Raw genomic sequence first — 20,775 nt, 5'->3', positions numbered from 1 at the left:
GGCATTTTTTATTTTTTTTTGGAGTGGCCTCCTGGCCGCTCGCATAGCTGTGAGTACCCACACACAGCTATAGCGAGTGGCCAGGATGATGGTCGAGATGGTCAAGACCATCAGACTTGCGACGAGACCGTTGTGGTAGGGTCTCGTGGCCGCAAGCCCCAGAGAGCTTCTGGCTCTAATAGAGAAGGAAGCTCTCTCACTGACATCACTGGTGATGTCAGTGGGGCCGCCCACAAATGGCAGGAGTTCGCATTGCATCGCCTCCGTTTGTGAAGCCACCCCCATGCCACACCTCCAAAACGGTGCGAGCTGTCGATCAAAATCAACAGCCCGCCCCTTTTGGTGCGAGACCCGAAGCGACGGAGCGCCCATCGCTAGCCGGGTCTCGTGCATGCGCACGTCGGAGCCGGCTCCAGCGTGCGCATGCGCAGTGGCCTAACATCGACCCGCTTGCGAGCGCATAGCGCTTGCGAACGGGTCTGAATCAGGCCCATAATTATCAGTGTATTGTTGTAATAAACCTGCCACGCATTTTAAGAATATTTTCTCCTACTTGCTTGAACATTATACAATATATGTGTAGGGTTATATTGGTGTTATGATTTCATAAATTATATTCATATTTAAATAAGATAATAACAGTTATATTTTAATTAGTTGTGACCTAGTGCACCATCAAACTAAGGGCCTGATTCAGAGACGCACGCTATTTGCGTGCACTCGCTCTGAATCAGGGCATCCCTAATTTTTTTTGACCTGCCTCCAGGAGCGTGCGTGCGGCCTGGCGATGGTGGTGATTATCGCGACCATCGGGATTGCGAGGAGACCCTGTGGTAGGGTCTCAGGTCTCGCATGCCCGAGTGGACTTCCTGTTCTAATAGAGCAGGGAGTCCACTACTAACATCACTAGTGATGTCAGTAGGGCCGCCCACAAATGGCAGACGTTCCTTCGGGAACGCCTCTGTTTGTGCAGCCACCCACCCTCCCCGCCTACAAAAAGGGGCGAGCTGTCGATCAACATTGACAGCCGCCCCGACTTGTAGCGAGCCCCAGAGCGAGTGATTTCTCACTCACTCCGGGGCTCGCGCATGCGCGGTGCACATGCCACGCATGTGCAATGGCCCACCATCGATCCGCTTGTGAGCGCTATGCGCTCGCGAGCGGGTCTGAATCAGGCCCTAAATCTTTTGTTGTTGCTAAATACTTGGATGTTATCTTAAGGAGAGGGTCATACACTGGTGTGGTTTCCTCCTTTTTAACCAGCCTGTAACATGACAGTTAGGAGCTGATTGGTAGGTTCTTTACTTCTCTCCACTTTATCTCTTTCCAAGCTTTGATAAATCTCCCCCTATTTTTGTACTCCTCTTTGAAGCCTATACGTGCAATGCGCTTCCAGAAGAGATATCACAACTCATGATAAGGTGTCAGGAGCTAGTATTGTATAGAACGCTATAAAATATTGGCTTCTGATACCTTATTGCGAGTTATAGACGGAGGTACCCTGAGTAATCTGCTGCCTCACCCTCCAAGAAATCTTCCATAGGGGGAAATTTCAGATTTAGCAATATAAAGCATAGGGATCGATGCACCTAAAGTATTTTCACAGCGGTGAGTGTGGTAGAAAAATGGCGACATTCACAATCTCGACAGTCGGCATGTCAACAAACCAGTTTTGCATTAATTCTGAGTCTAACCCTAATTCTAACTGCAGCCTAACTCTAATGTCGACATTCTGTCACTGTTGACATTTTGAATGATGACTTTGTCTAGACCATTGTCGACATTCTGGTGTCGGCAGTCTGAATGTCAACATGCTGAACATATGCCCACAGCAGATGTCTGAATGAGCTCACCATATTGTCAGGGTGTTTAGACTAATTGATTTGTTTACTTCACAGGCAATGAGAGCATTGGCGTTCTGAAGAAATCAAAGGATTGGTGGTTGATAATTAACGTACTGCATTTATCGGGAATATGCACCTATTACTATTCTAGCCTTCATCTTCTCATTAAAAATTAGACCTATCAATTAAACTGATTACAAGTGGAATTATGTGCTCCTCTAGTAAGGAGACCATACCATGGAAGGATAAGTCCTTTCAAACAGGGCACATAACGCTGGGATAACTTGTGTCTTATGGATAAAAGCTGTCTACCACCAGGACCAGATTTAAATTTATTATTACCCTACATCCCTATTTGCACTTCTGACACTTTACAACCGATCCTGTGTGGCCTTCCCACAAATTTGGCGCTGTCTACTGTCAGTTCTAAGGATAACGCAAGTCACTAAAGAGATATGGGACATAGAACATTGACACCCAGCATGGACCTGTTTCGTGCTGCTACAGACTGCAAATATCTCATCGGGACTGTACCATTTTTAGAGTGAATTTCTGTTTGTGCAGATGAGGACAGATCAATCCCATAGAATGACATTAACAGAGCTAAACTGCACATTTTCCAATAGGAAAAGAAAATATATATAAGGCCCAAATAAACAACACTGAATTATAATGTGTTTGCTCATCTGTAACCGCTAATATTATTATAATTTAAAGAAGCGATCATACTGTACCATGCAATGACCACTGAATCAGTTAATATAACTCTTATACAGAATGGTGGTTGAGGGTCTCGTTGTAGAAACTGAATGTGGATCCCTTCTTAATCTTCATCTTCATCCCCTTAAAAGGACATTAAAACAGAAATTGTAAGGGAAAGTTTGAACCTGTATAATTGGAGTTTGGCACGCCCCAAGATCACCATTCCATAGAACCCTTCTGGTCCATACTGGCAAAGGACCGCACGTGGGGAAGCAGCCTCTACTAAAAGACTTTTTAACGAATCGTACTGTATGGTATTCTTTAATATTTGCATTTTAAGATAAATTGGTTGATGTAGCGCAATATAGGTATTGTATTGTATAGCACTTATACACATTTGATGAATACAAAAAAAGGGACTATACCCGATTATGATAGACACAAATATCCAACTGATCAGCACAGAGATGATTACAGTATATACTGTATGTAACCAATGATATGCAATATATATATATATATATATATATATATATATATAACAATATTATATATTTTATTATATTGCAAAATTCTACTGTCCAATTACCAATTAATGGCCCTCGCAGACTGATTTTAATAGGATCTTAATCAAGAGAAGAAGAAACATGAACGTACTGTCCTCTGCTGTGATATGATTAGTAAATGTCTGTAATTCACTGGACCTCACTGTTTGGCAGATCGATAATTCCACAAAGCAAGCGAGGGAGAAAATGGATGTTAAAAAATTCTATTTATTTACACAGATAAAATATCCAACTTATAACTGGGAAAACTTGAGAAATTAAGGAATTTGTCAAACAGAGCCACGGTGCGCACTGCCTGTGGTTTCCATGACGTCAACCAGAAACCAGAAATTATGTATGCAGATCACCAGAGTTCTAAAACTATGCGCATTTCACACAGAGTGATTTTTTCAATGGCTGACACAGGATTTGTATTACACGTGTCTTTCAAACTTTAACAATATGATCCCTTTGGTTAATAAACGTGGGAGTGATTATAATAAAGAAGAATGAAATATATATCTCCAATTACTATAAAAAAAAAGGTATTTGTTTATAAGTACTTAGAATTTTATTAAAGTATATATTATAATTAGGGATGAGCGGGTTCGGTTCCCTGAGAACCGAACCCACCCGAACTTCGGGGATCCGGGGCGATCCGAGCCAAGCTCGGATCTCCCTGTCTGCCCCGGATCCCTCTCCCGAGGCAAAACCTCGAGATCTGCTGTCGGATGGTGGGAGCAGCAAGGTTATTAAAGTTTACCCTGCGGTTCCCACCATTGACTACAATGGAGGGAGCCGTTCATTGGCTGAGAGATGGGAGATGACCTCTCTCAGCCAATGAACGCTTAGCAGCGGGGTTTCCATGGTGATACCCCGCCGTTAAGCTCTCATTCGGGAAGTACCGTTCTATAGAACGGTACTAAGTTCGTGGATCGCGTTTTCGTTTTTTTTTTTTCTTGCCAAGTCCGGGGATGCCTACTTTGGAACGAAGAGGACAGAACCTCGCATAGGAGATGGTGAGTATGTTTTTTTTCACAGGTCCCCTAGGGATACTTTACCGGACAAGTGGACCGATGCTACAGGTTACATAGGTGAGTATGTGTACATGTGTGTGTATGTATGTTTAATAAACTTATACTGGCACGGTGTGTGTGTCCTGTGTTTTTTTAAACATTTTTTTTACAGGTGAACTACAGGTACTAGTGGGCCCTTAATGCCCTGCATGCTGGTACTTGTGGTTCTCCAAGTACCAGCATGCGGGGCAGGCTAGCTGGGACTTGCAGTTCCACTTGTAAAGACAATGTTTGATATTCTTTATTTACACCACACCACACAATCAACCCGTCACCCACCGCCACCAGGGGTGGCGGGGATAGCCCCGGGCTATCAGCCTGGGCCTGGGGTGCCCTGGAGAGGGTGACCCCTTTATTGGGGGGGTCTCCAGGGATCCCCGGCCTGGGCTGACTAGCGGTCCGGGGTGATGCTGCGGCTGGGGGGCCCGGTGAAAGGGCTCCCCTGGCTGTGGCATCAGCCCCCCGCTTGAAAAAGTCCAGTGCTGGTTCTGGAACATACAGGGGAACCCTACAAATTTTTTCCCCTGTATTTCCAGAACCAGGACAGGATCAGAGCCCAGAGCTGGTTGCGCAGAATACGGGGGACCCCTACGTCGTTTGTCCCCTGTATTTTGGCAACCAGCGCTGGTTCTGACTAGCCCGGTGCTGGTTGTGCTTAAGTACAGGGGACTCCTACGTCGTTTGTCCCCTGTATTTAAGCACACCCAGCACTGGGTTACTAATGCCTGGGGCTGGTTGCTCTTTTTTGGGGGGGTGCACGCCATTTTTTTCTTTTTTTACACAGGTTTTTTTTTTTTACCACAGCAGCACAGACGGGTCTCACGGACCTGTCATTGCTCTGTGCCAATCACACAGATGCATGTAACACGGATCTCCCGGGTTCGTGCTACATGCAAATGGGCACCATAACGCTGATTGGCTTCCTGTCTGCCACTGCAGTGCCACTCCTAGATGGGCCACGTGTTTGTGCCGCCTACTTGTGTCGCTTAGCATAGTCATCCAGCTACCTCGGTGCAACCTTTTGGCCTAAAAACAATATTGTGAGGTGTTCAGAATAGAGTGGAAATGAGTGGAAATTAATGTTATTGGGGTTATTAATAGCGTAGGAACAAAAAAAGGCCCATTTTATGTGATTTTAGTGTTTTGTTTTTTTTTTTAAGAAAAAATCCAGATCCAAAACCCAGAACCCAAAACACGGAAGGGTGGTTTTGGCAAAACCAATCCAGATCCAAAACACGAAGAAAGATCCAGATCCAAAACCAAAACACAAAACTTGAAAAGTGGCTGGTGCACACCCCTAATTATAATCTGCTTTCTCCAATGCGAGTTATTGCCAATTATATCATCACATTTTCTTAAAACATAGCATTATAATATAGTCTAATGTTTATTTCTGACTCTGCTCTGCCTGGCAAGTCAGTAGTGTTATTAGTGAAGGTGAGTAAAGTCGGTGGCACTCTAGTATATCTAAGGCCCAAAGCACGGCGCCAGGGGACACGACAAGCCCATTTGTGGTGTGCCCCAATCCTCCACTAGCATGACCATGCCATTGCCACAACCCATTTCTAGAGGATGCCGGTGTTGGAAGGCATCTAATAATAATCTAATAAGCACAGATGAAGTATATATAATACTGTGTATATATATATATATATATATATATATACACATATATTCAGTATAAGTGTATTAAGAATAAAACAAACCCAGTCAGTGTCTGTGAAATGGTGCATACACACGATCAGATTTTTTCTTCAGATATGGACGATAACGATTTAAAAATCGTTCAGTCGTTCATATCTGATGAAAAATCGTTCATATCTGACATGCCTGAACGATGGACGATCAACGATGCGCGTTCCCGTTTGTCAGATAACGATATCTGACAACTGATGGGTTTGCAGTCAGACTTGGACGATTCCATTCATTTTAATGCAGTCAAAAATCGTTCAATCGTTCAAATCGTTCAAAACTTTGGCCAAATCGTCCAAATCGTTCAAATCATTTAATCGTTCAGTCGTTCATCTGACAAATCTGACAAGTCTGACAAATCTGACCGTGTGTACGCTCCATTAGACTACATTCCTTTACATGCCAGCGCAGATGCTGGTAAGGCAGGATTATAAACTAGTAAAGGATGTGAAGGAGACACTTATCTCTGATGTGATAAGTGTGGTTATGTAGTCTGCTACCTATGTAGTGGAGTACTACTGCAGCTGCAAGTTCACCTTGCATCCAATTCTGCAGGACAGTCCTGATTGGTGAATTTAGAGAGGGTGGTACTAAACAGAAATCAGCAGATCTTCATCACAAAGTGGGCACAGTTAGTTGTAATGTGGGCTTGATTGCAGGGGTAGATTAAGAGAGCATGGGGCCAGTGTGCAGTCTCCATGTGACCCACCACCACCACCCTTCCCAGGTCATGTCCCGTGAAGACTCTGGCACCGCGCTAGAGTCTACCGCACATGTGCAGATTTCCGGGAACATGGCGTCCCTGCTATTTTCCTGGTGAGTGCTCTATTGTGCATGCACAGATCTTTGGGAAAATGGCACCTGCCCAATTTTCCCAGTGATTTTGGTGACGCGGACAAACAGGTACAGTCAGGTCCATAAATATTGGGACATTGACAGATTTTTCATATTTTGTCTTCTATTCACCACCACAATGGCTTTGAAATGAAACAAACAAGATGTGATTTAACTGCAGACTTTCAGATTTAATTTGAGGGTAATTACATCCAGATCAGGTGAACGGTGTAGGAATTACAACGGTTTCTATATGTGCCTCCCACTTTTTAAGGGGCCAAAAGTAATGGGACAAACTAAACAATCCTAAATCTAACTTTCACTTTTTAATACTTTGTTGCAAATCCTTTGCAGGCAATTACAGCCTGAAGTCTGGAACGCATAGACATCACCAGACGCTGGGTTTCATCCCTGGTGATGCTCTGCCAAGCCTCTACTGCAAATGTCTTCAGTTCCTGCTTGTTCTTGGGGCATTTTCCCTTCAGTTTTGTCTTCATCAAGTGAAATGCATGCTCAATCGGATTCAGGTCAGGGGATTGACTTGGCCATTGCATAACATTCCACTTTTTAGCCTTAAAAAACTCTTTGGTTGCTTTTGCAGTATGCTTCGGGTCATTGTCCATCTGCACTGTGAAGCGCTGTCCAATGAGTTCTGAAGCATTTGACTGAATATGAACATATAATATTGCCCAAAACACTTCAGAATTAATTCTGCTGCTTTTGTCAGCAGTCACATCATCAATAAATACAAGGGAACCAGTTCCATTGGCAGCCATACATTCCCACGCCATGACACTACCACCACCATGCTTCACTGATGAGGTGGTATGTTTTGGATCATGAGCAGTTCCTTGATGTTTTGGATCATGAGCAGTTCCATCTCTTCTCTTCCCATCACTCTGGTACAAGTTGATCTTTGTCTCATCTGTCAATAGGATGTTGTTCCAGAACTGTAATGGCTTTTTTAGATGTTTGGCAAACTCTAATCTGGTCTTCCTGTTTTTGTGGCTCACCAATGGTTTGCATCTTGTGGTGAACCCTTTATATTCACTCTTGTAAAGTCTTCTCTTGATTGTTGACTTTGACACATAAACATCTACCTCCTGGAGAGTGTTCTTGATTTAGCCAACTGTTGTGAAGGGGTTTTTCTTCACCAGGGAAATAATTCTTTTGTCATCCACCACAGTTGTTTTCCGTGGTCTTCCCGGTCTTTTGGTGTTGCTGAGCTCTCCGGTGCGTTCTTTCTTTTTAAGAATGTTCCAAACAGTTGATTTGGCCACACCTAATGTTTTTGCAATCTCTCTGATGGGTTTGTTTTCATTTTTCAGCCTAATGATGGCTTGCTTCACTGATAGTGACAGCTCTTTGGATCTCATATTGAGAGTTGACAGCAACTGATTCCAAATGCAAATGTCACACCTAGAATCAACTCCAGACCTTTTACCTGCTTAATTGATAATGAAATAACGAGGGAATAGCCCTCACCTGTCCATGAAATAACTTTTGAGTTGATAGTCCCATTACTTTTGTCCCCTTAAAAAGTGGGAGGCACATATTGAAACTGTTGTAATTCCTACACCGTTCACCCGATTTGGATGTAATAACCCTCAAATTAAATCTGAAAGTCTGCAGTTAAAGCACATCTTGTTTGTTTCATTTCAAAACCATTGTGGTGGTGAATAGAGGACAAAATATGAAAATTCTGTCAATGTCCCAATATTTATGGACCTGACTGTAAATATCCTCTATGGGTGTAGGGTGTGGCCCCTTGACCCAGGAGCCTGTGTCTACTGCACACCCTGCACCTATTATGGATATGACCATGCTTGATTGGTATCACAGGTTGGGTACTGGATGCTGGCTCTCGGGATTCTGGCAGTCAAAATACTGATGCAGGCATCCTGACAGGATTAGGATACCGACACCTGTTGGTAGGTATCCTAACCCTCCCCCTCTGCCTACCCTAACCCTCCCTCTCCATGGCCTAAACCTAACCTCCCCCTAGTGCCTAAACCTAACCTCCCCCTCCCCACACCCTAACCCTCCCCCTAGTGCCTAACCCTAACCCTGCCCCTAACCCCAGTACTTATCTTCGGGATGCCGGCGGTCGGGATTCCGGTGCCGGTGTTCTAAGCGCCGGCATACTGAATGTATCACGGAAGAAAGCAGGATACAGCAAATTAACTTTAGAGCCAATGCCTGGATCACACTCCAGTAGATATAATGATCTGGTTCCCACTGACTACTGTTGGGGTAGCAGTCTGGCAAAAGTGTCAGCCCACATGCACTGTTACCAAGATGCACTTCACAATTCACTCAGTATATCCTTTTATTGCTATGTCTATGACCGTACAGCAGAAACTATAATCCCAGCCAGTCCTGCCCACCACTGTGCTTGTTAGGACTTCAGTTACCATGCTGTTGGATATGGGTATGGATGGACTTGATCACATTTATACGGAGGGGTTTGCCAGATACTCAGGGCAGGGTAAGTTTACTATAATGAGAGTTTTTAGAAGTGGAGATGTTGCCCATAGCAACCAATCAAATTCTAGCTATTATCTTCTAGAAGGTGCTAGTTAAATGTTAAGTAGAATCTGATTGGTTGCTATGGGCAACATCTCCACTTCTAAAAAGTCTCACTTTAGTAAATATGCCCATCAGGGTCTGGACTCATTGGCCCTCATTCAGAGCCGTTCGCTATTTGCGTTCGTTCAAAAACCAGGGGTGGCTATGCAAATGATCCGTTCGCACATTGCAGTCTGTTCACACCTCTAAGTCTGAACGAGCGAGCAAAACATACGCTCTTTTATTTCTTAAAAACGCCCCCTGGCCGCTCGCACCATACGTCATGTCCGCTATTTATTAGATTAATCGAGTACATCGAACAGGATATGAACTGCTCGCTATTCTTGTGGTTGGTGTTTTCAACTGCTATTTTGCGAGCATTTCTGAGTTAAAAAAAACCAAGTGACGTGGTCATTGACGCTGCTATATTAATTATGCACACCCATAAAACGCCCATTTTGACCTTTAAGCACGCCTGCGAACGGATCTCCACTCCCCGTTTTCAAGCACCTTCCCCTGTTACCACCCACATACGCCTCATTCTGTCACTCAAAATAGCAGGCACTCGCTATATAGCGTACAAACGATTTTCGGCCGCACTGACTGGTTCGCGCATGCATACTAAAAACCGTACGCATGCGTAGATGTGCGAACATCGCTCGGAACGAGCGTACTGCCGCTAGCGAGTGGCTCTGAATGAGGGCCATTGTTGGTTGTGACTTCTTTTAGTTTAGAGATAAGTGACCCATCAATTTTTTTTTTTGAACATTGAGAACAAATGGGCTTAATCACAGACAGTTACTTATTACAGGTGTACTCCAGTCAGGGCAGTGGCTCCGGTATTACCCATACCAATTAGCCACAAGTGTAACTGTATTTAACTTGCAATGACTTCCAAATCTGGTTGCTACTTATAGGGTCTCCTATTGGACTCACTATCAGTACTGGAATCATGCCATGTGGGGCTATTACCCCTCCTAGGAAATGATCTCATAAAAAAAAAATAGCATATATATTAATGCTCCAATCAACATAGTGGCTAAAGCACTTTATAGAACAAATTGTATACACAGTGTGCAACATAAACATCTTAACCCTGGCCTCAGCAGTGTCACAAAGACTCGGCATGATGACTGGAATATACTTATGAGGAAGCCTGGAGCTGCAGTACCATCGGCCCAATTGTCTATCTGGCCCTGGAACTCCTAGAAGTCTTTTGTGCAGTCTCCGATAACCCTGGTAGAATATGTATAAAGAGATCCTTGAAGTGACAGATTCTGGAATGTTTCGGATTCTGAGGTTGTTGTGTCAGGACCAGTTCTCAGAGTCCTCCCACTTCTCATGCCCTCGTTGTGTGGTATGTTAGGGGCTTTGGCTGCGTTTCTTGTCATGCTGGGGGCATGCTCAGTGTTTCCCGAGCTACTGCTGCTGCCCCAGGCCTCTCTCTATAGTGTATAGAGAGTGTCCTCCCAACCTTTCCCCCAGGCATGACACTGTGGCCCGCGGGAGGGATGGCAAAACAGTGCTTGAATAGCAGGACACTTCGGTCTGCGGGTGGGACAGCGGGACAGTGCTTGAATAGCAGGACACTGTGGCCCTCGTGTGGGATGGTGGGACAGTGCTTGAATAGCAGGACATTGCAGCCCGTGGGTGGGATGACAGGACAGTGCTTGAATAGCAGGACACTGTGACCCGCAGGTGGGATGACAGGACAGTGCTTGAATAGCAGGACACTGTGACCCGCAGGTGGGATGACAGGACAGTGCTTGGATAGCAGGACACTGTGACCCGCAGGTGGGATGATGGGACAGTGCTTGAATAGCAGGACAGTGTGACCCGCAGGTGGGATGATGGGACAGTGCTTGAATAGAAGGACACAGTGACCCGCAGGTGGGATGATGGGACAGTGCTTGAATAGCAGGACACTGTGACCCGCAGGTGGGATGATGGGACAGTGCTTGAATAGCAGGACACTGTGACCCGCAGGAGGGATGACGGGACAGTGCTTGAATAGCAGGACACTGTGACTCGCAGGTGGGATGACAGGACAGTGCTTGGATAGCAGGACCCTGTGACCCGCAGGTGGGATGACGGGACAGTGCTTGAATAGCAGGACACTGTGAACCGCAGGTGGGATGATGGGACAGTGCTTGAATAGCAGGACACTGTGACCCGCAGGTGGGATGATGGGACAGTGCTTGAATAACAGGACACTGTGACCCGCAGGTGGGATGATGGGATAGTGCTTGAATAGCAGGACACTGTGACCCGCAGGTGGGAAGATGGGACAGTGCTTGAATAGCAGGACACTGTGACCCGCAGGTGGGATGACGGGACAGTGCTTGAATAGCAGGACACTGTGACCCGCAGGTGGGATGACGGGACAGTGCTGGAATAGCAGGACACTGTGACCCGCAGGTGGGATGACAGGACACTGCTCGAATAGCAGGACACTGTGACCCGCAGGTGGGATGACAGGACAGTGCTCGAATAGTAGGACACTGTGACCCGCAGGTGGGATGACAGGACAGTGCTCGAATAGCAGGACACTGTGACCCGCAGGTGGGATGACAGGACAGTGCTCGAATAGCAGGACATTGTGACCCGCAGGAGGGATGACAGGACAGTGCTTGGATAGCAGGACACTGTGACCCGCAGGTGGGATGATGGGACAGTGCTTGAATAGCAGGACACTGTGACCCGCAGGTGAGATGATGGGACAGTGCTTGAATAGCAGGACACTGTGACCCACAGGTGGGATGACAGGACAGTGCTTGGATAGCAGGACACTGTGACCCGCAGGTGGGATGATGGGACAGTGCTTGAATAGCAGGACACTGTGACCCGCAGGTGAGATGATGGGACAGTGCTTGGATTGCAGGACACTGTGACCCACAGGTGGGATGATGGGACAGTGCTTGAATAGCAGGACACTGTGACCCGCAGGTGGGATGATGGGACAGTGCTTGAATAGCAGGACACTGTGACCCACAGGTGGGATGATGGGACAGTGCTTGGATTGCAGGACACTGTGACCCGCAGGTGGGATGATGGGACAGTGCTTGAATAGCAGGACACTGTGACCCGCAGGTGGGATGATGGGACAGTGCTTGGATTGCAGGACACTGTGACCCACAGGTGGGATGATGGGACAGTGCTTGAATAGCAGGACACTGTGACCCACAGGTGGGATGATGGGACAGTGCTTGAATAGCAGGACACTGTGACCCGCAGGTGGGATGACGGGACAGTGCTTGGATAGCAGGACACTGTGACCCGCAGGTGGGATGATGGGACAGTGCTTGAATAGCAGGACACTGTGACCCGCAGGTGGGATGATGGGACAGTGCTTGAATAGCAGGACACTGTGACCCGCAGGTGGGATGAAGGGACAGTGCTTGGATAGCAGGACACTGTGACCCGCAGGTGGGATGATGGGACAGTGCTTGAATAGCAGGACACTGTGACCCGCAGGTGGGATGATGGGACAGACCTCGAATAGCAGGACACTGTGACCCGCAGGTGGGATGACAGGACAGTGCTCGAATAGCAGGACACTGTGACACGCAGGTGGGATGACAGGACAGTGCTCGAATAGCAGGACACTGTGACCCGCAGGTGGTATGACAGGACAGTGCTCGAATAGCAGGACACTGTGACCCGCAGGTGGGATGACGGGACAGTGCTGAGCAGGACACTGTGACCCGCAGGTGGGATGACGGGACAGTGCTTGAATAGCAGGACACTGTGACCCGCAGGTGGGATGACGGGACAGTGCTTGAATAGCAGGACACTGTGACCCGCAGGTGGGATGACGGGACAGTGCTTGGATAGCAGGACACTGTGACCCGCAGGTGGGATGACGGGACAGTGCTTCAATAGCAGGACACTGTGACCCGCAGGTGGGATGATGGGACAGTGCTTGAATAGCAGGACACTGTGACCCGCAGGTGGGATGATGGGACAGAGCTTGAATAGCAGGACACTGTGACCCGCAGGTGGGATGACGGGACAGTGCTTGAATGGCAGGACACTGTGACCCGCAGGTGGGATGATGGGACAGTGCATGAATAACAGGACACTGTGACCCGCAGGTGGGATGATGGGACAGTGCTTGAATAGCAGGACACTGTGACCCGCAGGTGGGATGATGGGACAGTGCTTGAATAGCAGGACACTGTGACCCGCCGGTGGGATGATGGGATAGTGCTTGAATAGCAGGACACTGTGACCCGCAGGTGGGATGATGGGACAGTGCTTGGATAGCAGGACACTGTGACCCGCAGGTGGGATGACAGGACAGTGCTGGGATAGCAGGACACTGTGACCCGCAGGTGGGATGACAGGACAGTGTTCGAATAGCAGGACACTGTGACCCGCAGGTGGGATGACAGGACAGTGCTCGAATAGCAGGACACTGTGACCCGCAGGTGGGATGACAGGACAGAGCTTGAATAGCAGGACACTGTGACCCGCAGGTGGGATGACGGGACAGTGCTCGAATAGCAGGACACTGTGACCCGCAGGTGGGATGACTGGACAGTGCTCGAATAGCAGGACACTGTGACCCGCAGGTGGGATGACAGGACAGAGCTTGAATAGCAGGACACTGTGACCCGCAGGTGGGATGACGGGACAGTGCTCGAATAGCAGGACACTGTGACCCGCAGGTGGGATGACTGGACAGTGCTCGAATAGCAGGACACTGTGACCCACAGGTGGGATGACAGGACAGTGCTTGAATAGCAGGACACTGTGACCCGCAGGTGGGATGACAGGACAGTGCTTGAATAGCAGGACACTGTGACCCGCAGGTGGGATGATGGGACAGTGCTTGAATAGCAGGACACTGTGACCCGCAGGTGGGATGACAGGACAGTGCTCGAATAGCAGGACACTGTGACCCGCAGGTGGGATGATGGGACAGTGCTTGAATAGCAGGACACTGTGACCCGCAGGTGGGATGACAGGACAGTGCTCGAATAGCAGGACACTGTGACCCTCAGGTGGGATGACGGGACAGTACTGTGACCCGCAGGTGGGATGATGGGACAGTGCTTGAATAGCAGGACACTGTGACCCGCAGGTGGGACGATGGGACAGTGCTTGGATAGCAGGACACTGTGACCCGCAGGTGGGATGACGGGACAGTGCTTGAATAGCAGGACACTGTGACCCGCAGGTGGGATGACAGGACAGTGCTTGAATAGCAGGACACTGTGACCCGCAGGTGGGATGACAGGACAGTGCTTGAATAGCAGGACACTGTGACCCGCAGGTGGGATGACGGGACAGTGCTCGAATAGCAGGACACTGTGACCCGCAGGTGGGATGACGGGACAGTGCTCGAATAGCAGGACACTGTGACCCGCAGGTGGGATGACGGGACAGTGCTTGGATAGCAGGACACTGTGACCCGCAGGTGGGATGATGGGACAGTGCTTGAATAGCAGGACACTGTGACCCGCAGGTGGGATGACGGGACAGTGCTCGAATAGCAGGACATTGTGACCCGCAGGTGGGATGATGGGACAGTGCTTGGATAGCAGGACACTGTGACCCGCAGGTGGGATGATGGGACAGTGCTTGAATAGCAGGACACTGTGACCCACAGGTGGGATGATGGGACAGTGCTTGAATAGCAGGACACTGTGACCCGCAGGTGGGATGACGGGACAGTGCTTGAATAGCAGGACACTGTGACCCGCAGGTGGGATGACGGGACAGTGCTCGAATAGCAGGACACTGTGACCCGCAAGTGGGATGATGGGACAGTGCTCGAATAGCAGGACACTGTGACCCGCAGGTGGGATGACGGGACAGTGTTCGAATAGCAGGACACTGTGACCCGCAGGTGGGATGACAGGACAGTGCTCGAATAGCAGGACACTGTGACCCGCAGGTGGGATGACAGGACAGTGCTTGAATAGCAGGACACTGTGACCCGCAGGTGGGATGACAGGACAGTGCTTGGATAGCAGGACACTGTGACCCGCAGGTGGGATGACGGGACAGTGCTCGAATAGCAGGACACTGTGACCCGCAGGTGGGATGACGGGACAGTGCTCGAATAGCAGGACACTGTGACCCGCAGGTGGGATGACGGGACAGTGCTCGAATAGCAGGACACTGTGACCCGCAGGTGGGATGACGGGACAGTGCTTGAATAGCAGGACACTGTGACCCGCAGGTGGGATGATGGGACAATGCTTGAATAGCAGGACACTGTGACCCGCAGGTGGGATGATGGGACAGTGCTTGAATAGCAGGACACTGTGACCCGCAGGTGGGATGACAGGACAGTGCTCGAATAGCAGGACACTGTGACTGCAGGTGGGATGACAGGACAGTGCTTGAATAGCAGGACACTGTGACCCGCAGGTGGGATGATGGGACAGTGCTTGAATAGCAGGACACTGTGACCCGCAGGTGGGATGACAGGACAGTGCTCGAATAGCAGGACACTGTGACCCGCAGGTGGGATGACAGGACAGTGCTTGAATAGCAGGACACTGTGACCCGCAGGTGGGATGATGGGACAGTGCTTGAATAGCAGGACACTGTGACCCGCAGGTGGGATGACAGGACAGTGCTCGAATAGCAGGACACTGTGACCCGCAGGTGGGATGACAGGACAGTGCTCGAATAGCAGGACACTGTGACCCGCAGGTGGGATGACAGGACAGTGCTTGAATAGCAGGACACTGTGACCCGCAGGTGGGATGATGGGACAGTGCTTGAATAGCAGGACACTGTGACCCACAGGTGGGATGATGGGACAGTGCTTGAATAGCAGGACACTGTGACCCGCAGGTGGGATGATGGGACAGTGCTTGAATAGCAGGACACTGTGACCCGCAGGTGGGATGACAGGACAGTGCTCGAATAGCAGGACACTGTGACCCGCAGGTGGGATGAAGGGACAGTGCTTGAATAGCAGGACACTGTGACCCGCAGGTGGGATGACAGGACAGTGCTCGAATAGCAGGACACTGTGACCCGCAGGTGGGATGACAGGACAGTGCTTGAATAGCAGGACACTGTGACCCGCAGGTGGGATGACAGGACAGTGCTTGAATAGCAGGACACTGTGACCCGCAGGTGGGATGATGGGACAGTGCTTGGATAGCAGAACACTGTGACCCACAGGTGGGATGATGGGACAGTGCTCGAATAGCAGGACACTGTGACCCACAGGTGGGATGACAGGACTGTGCTTGGATAGCAGGACACTGTGACCCGCAGGTGGGATGATGGGACAGTGCTTGAATAGCAGGACACTGTGACCTGCAGGTGGGATACTGGGACAGTGCTTGAATAGCAGGACACTGTGACCCGCAGGTGGGATGACAGGACAGTGCTCGAATAGCAGGACACTGTGACCCGCAGGTGGGATGACAGGACAGTGCTCGAATAGCAGGACACTGTGACCCGCAGGTGGGATGATGGGACAGTGCTTGAATAACAGGACACTGTGGCCACGAGGGATGGTGGAATAGTGCTTGAATAGAAGGACTGTCCCGCCTATATAGAGATGGTTGGGAGGTACGGTGTGGTCATAATCTCTTAAATTTGATGGCCAATTTCAGGCACTGCCATAGAGAGAGATGGATCAGATTGATCAGTCATTGGGTTTTTGCTTACCCACCAAAAATATTGGCAGATAAGCATCAGTTTAGTACTCTGAAAAACAGAAGTGGTAGTGAGCACAAATGGTCACTAGATGGCAGCAAAGACTTTGAAATATTCTATGTTGGAACCCAGAGCCTGATTCAGACCCGCTTGCTAGGCTGCGTTCGCACACAGCCAGACGATTTTTGCAATCTGCGCATGCATACGCATCACAGTGCACAAACTAGTCCATGCGATCGGGAAGCATTCGCTCGCTGCACATAGACAGCTCCCTAGCTAGAGTGACAGGACAAGCCGTTTGTGGGTATTTATTATTATTATTATTATTACCAGTTATTTATATAGCGCGCACATATTCCGCAGCCCTTTACAGAGAATATCTTACCATTCACATCTGTCCCTGCCCTAGTGGAGCTTACAATCTATATTCCCTACCACATGCTCACACACACACTAGGGTAGTGACAGGGGATGGTCCATGAAAACGGGGGAATGGTGGTGTGAACGCAGGCATGCCTGAGCGTCTCAACGCCGTTTCAGAGGCGTGCATAATTAAGACGCAGCATCATAGTAGAGGTCACATGGTTGAAAATCACTCTGAATCACTGGCAGTGCTTGCAGTAGGGTATGGTCAGCCACAAGTGCTGCGATCGCTTCCGATGGTACTCGATGTTACCGATGGTTGCATACACTTCCTGGACATGACGTGGGAAAGTGGGCGTCTTAGGACAAGCTAGTTGGCGTCTGCATACACAGAGCGATTGCACGCTAAGACATAGTGGGCATGCTATTGCCTTGCCGCGCGATCGCGGATTTGCATACTTTTGCTGCGTGCGAACGCATCTAGCGAGCAGGTCTGAATTGAGCTCCCAGTGTACGTTTTAAAGAATGTCAATACTAATAGATGGGAAAGAAGTTACATTGCTGCAGACACTGAAATACTTCCCAATATGATGATATAGGGCCTGATTCACTACTGTGCGCAACTGCGTATGCAATTGCAATTACACGCGCAGTTCAACTGCGATAGTATGCTAATCCATTGCTAATTCATTGCACTCGATATCCCGTCGCAGCACTACACAAGGACGCGAACTTTACTTAGCACACATAAGTACTGTTTAGCAAGACTGCCAAACCATCGGTACAATAGAGTACCATCGCAGCCTCACGCACATTTGCACAAGCATGCACAGCGTGCGAACGCCCTGGCACGCCTGTTTTGCAGAACACCCCCAGTCACCTCCCACAAATGGCACTTCCTGTCAATCACTCTGCGATGGGTCTGCGTAGTCACTGCGATCTCGGTCCTGATCGCAGTGGCCGGTTTGAACACATGCGCTGCGATGCGTAGTGTAAAACAATCAGCAGATTGCGCGCGGAATCAAAGTTGTGTACAGTAGAGAATCAGGCTGAGAATCAGGCCCATAGTCAATGGCCATGGTCGCTGCTTCCCCAGAGCTCTAGGTAAGTACAGTATTAGGATTGGTTGACTGCAGCACCAATGTGAGTAATCCATGATAGGATATACTAAGAGGGGCAGTCAGGACCGTGAAGCAGGACACTATGCATCTGAAGTACAGTATCTGGTCCCTCAGGGTAAGATGGCTGCCTATTGTAGATGATCAAAAATAGGGGAATAGGGATAGAGGAAGTTACTTTTGCACAGGTATATTGAAATTAATGACACAAATGCCTCATATGAATATAAGGTCTGTATATATATATATATATATATATATATACACATATAGTTAATTTCGGGGCTGCTGTCTGTGACAGCTAATAGAGCCGATATCCAACAAGAAGAAAAAAGGAGTTATGTGGTAGTGGCCAAAAATAATTTAACACAAAGGGCCTGATTCAGCGGGTCGATGGCCGAGCACTGTGCTCGCAGGAAAACAGGGCAGCTGTCGATGTTGATCGACAGCTCGCACCGTTGTGTAGGTGGGTCGCGGGGGTGGCTGGCCAAACGGAGGCGTTCCCGAAGGAACGCCTGCCGTTTGGGGGCGGCTCTACTGACATCACACGTGATGTCATTAGTGAACTTCCTGCTCTATTAGAGCAGGAAGTTCACTGGGGCTTGCGGTGGATGAGACCCTAACACAAGGGTCTCTTTGCAAGCCCGATGGTCGCAACATCGCGACCATCGCCAGGCCGCCTGCTAAAACTGTGGGTGGTCACCCACAGCTTAGCGAGCGGCCTGGAGGCCGGTTGAAGAAAAAAAACGGCTTACCCTGATTCAGAGCGAGCGCTCGCAAATAGCAAGCGCCCCTGAATCAGGGCTATAGTTTTTATTATATTCAAATAAAATCTGGACAGTGTCAACAAAATATAGTTTAAAAACAGTAAAAACACAACTAAATTCTGTATAAGATGGTGAAATAAAGAAAATGTGAATTAAAAAATGTCCCGCTGTGTATTTTTTATATGCTTAATGCCTAGATAGGAATGTGGAGTGTTTCAGGTGATACACTATATCTGTCAGAGTGCACCCAGCATTACTGTAAGGCGGGCTTACCTACCCTCCCGAATATCGGATGCTGCTCCCGAACCCCCGGAAAGGCAGGCAAGCCTCCCCGACTACTAATAGAAACCCCCGCCGCGGGGGGGATGGTGACGCGATTCGCGCTGAATCACATCATAGTGGCCCCGCCCCCTGCTTCACAATGCCGTTATTTTCAGCACTGTGAAGAGGGGGCGGGGCCACGATGACGCAATCACGTGGCTCCCAGAAGGAGGGAGCTGAATGTCGGCAAGTATGCTGTAAGGGTGGTTCCACTGTGTAATTCCTTACCATAGACAGGGTCGGACAGTGGTGTAACAGGTATTTGGAGCCCAGGGCAAGATGAAAATTTGAGCCCCTCCCCCCCCCAATGTGCACACTGAAAAAGTGGGCATGGCCACATGCCACAAGGGGCGTGACCACTGAAAAAAATGGGGGGGTGACACATCACAGTTTCTCATCACTCTGGGAGCATTCCTTTCCATTCCATATGCACCTTAATGCCCCCAGTAGTAGTGGCCCTTATGCAGTGCCCCCAGTAGTAGTACCCCTTATGTAATGCCCCTAGTTGTAGTGACCCTGTTGTAGTGCTCAATATTCAATGCCCCTGGTAGTAGTGCCTCTCATACAATGCCCACTGGAGTAGTGCCCCTTATGCAATGTCCGCAGTAGTAGTTCCCCTTATTCAATTGCCCCCTGTTGTAGTGCACATTATGAAGTACACCCAGTAGTGCCCCTTGTGCAGTGCCCCCAGTAGTGACCAATATTAAGTTCCCCTTATACAGTGTACGTTATGCAGTGCCCCTGTAGTGCCCTCAGTAGTGCCCCTTATACAGTGACCCCAGTAGTGCCTCTTATATAGTGCCCCTTAAGCAGTGCCCAATATATAGTGCCCCCAGTATGCTCCTTATACAGTGCCCGTTATGCACTGCCCCTGTAGTGCCCAATATATAGTGCCCCTTATACAGTGCTCCCAGTAGTGCCCCTTATGCAGTGCCCCTAGTAGTGCACAATATACAGTGCCACATATGCAGCGCACCCAGTAGTGCTCCTTAAGCAGTGCCTCTAGTAGTGCCCCTATACAGTGCCCCTTATATAGTGCCCCCTATGCAGTGTCCAATATACAGTGACCCCAGTATATAGAGCCTTTTACACATAAAATACGCAGACATATACAGATAAAATTACACTTACCTGAATCCCCGCTCCTGCGCCCGCTGCTGTCCGCTCCTCCGTCCTCCCACTCGGCACTATGGGAGAGATGTCATGACGTCTCCCCCTTCACCCAGTGCGGGAGCCGGAAGGTGGAGATCATGAGTGAGCTCCAGCCCGGCTCCGGCCCTCGGTGCCGCAGCCAATGAGAGTCTGTCTGACCA

The 20,775-nt window shown here is 48.9% G+C and overlaps 1 protein-coding gene across 1 annotated transcript in view; it reads left to right on the top strand.

Annotated features, from left to right (window-relative positions):
• Positions 1–3,373, top strand: part of LOC148473275 (pendrin-like) — a 101,054-nt gene extending 97,681 nt beyond the window's left edge. The window contains exon 20 of the mRNA XM_088459908.1: positions 3,266–3,373. Coding sequence (XP_088316034.1) covers positions 3,266–3,373 — 108 coding nt within the window. The remainder of the gene's footprint in view (positions 1–3,265) is intronic.
• The last annotated feature ends 17,402 nt before the right edge of the window (positions 3,374–20,775 follow it).

This window comes from Taudactylus pleione, unplaced genomic scaffold, assembly GCF_031769625.1.
Source record: "Taudactylus pleione unplaced genomic scaffold, aTauple2 ptg000946l, whole genome shotgun sequence".
Taxonomy (NCBI): Eukaryota; Metazoa; Chordata; class Amphibia; order Anura; family Myobatrachidae; genus Taudactylus; species Taudactylus pleione.
This window is presented reverse-complemented; position numbering and strand designations above follow the sequence as displayed.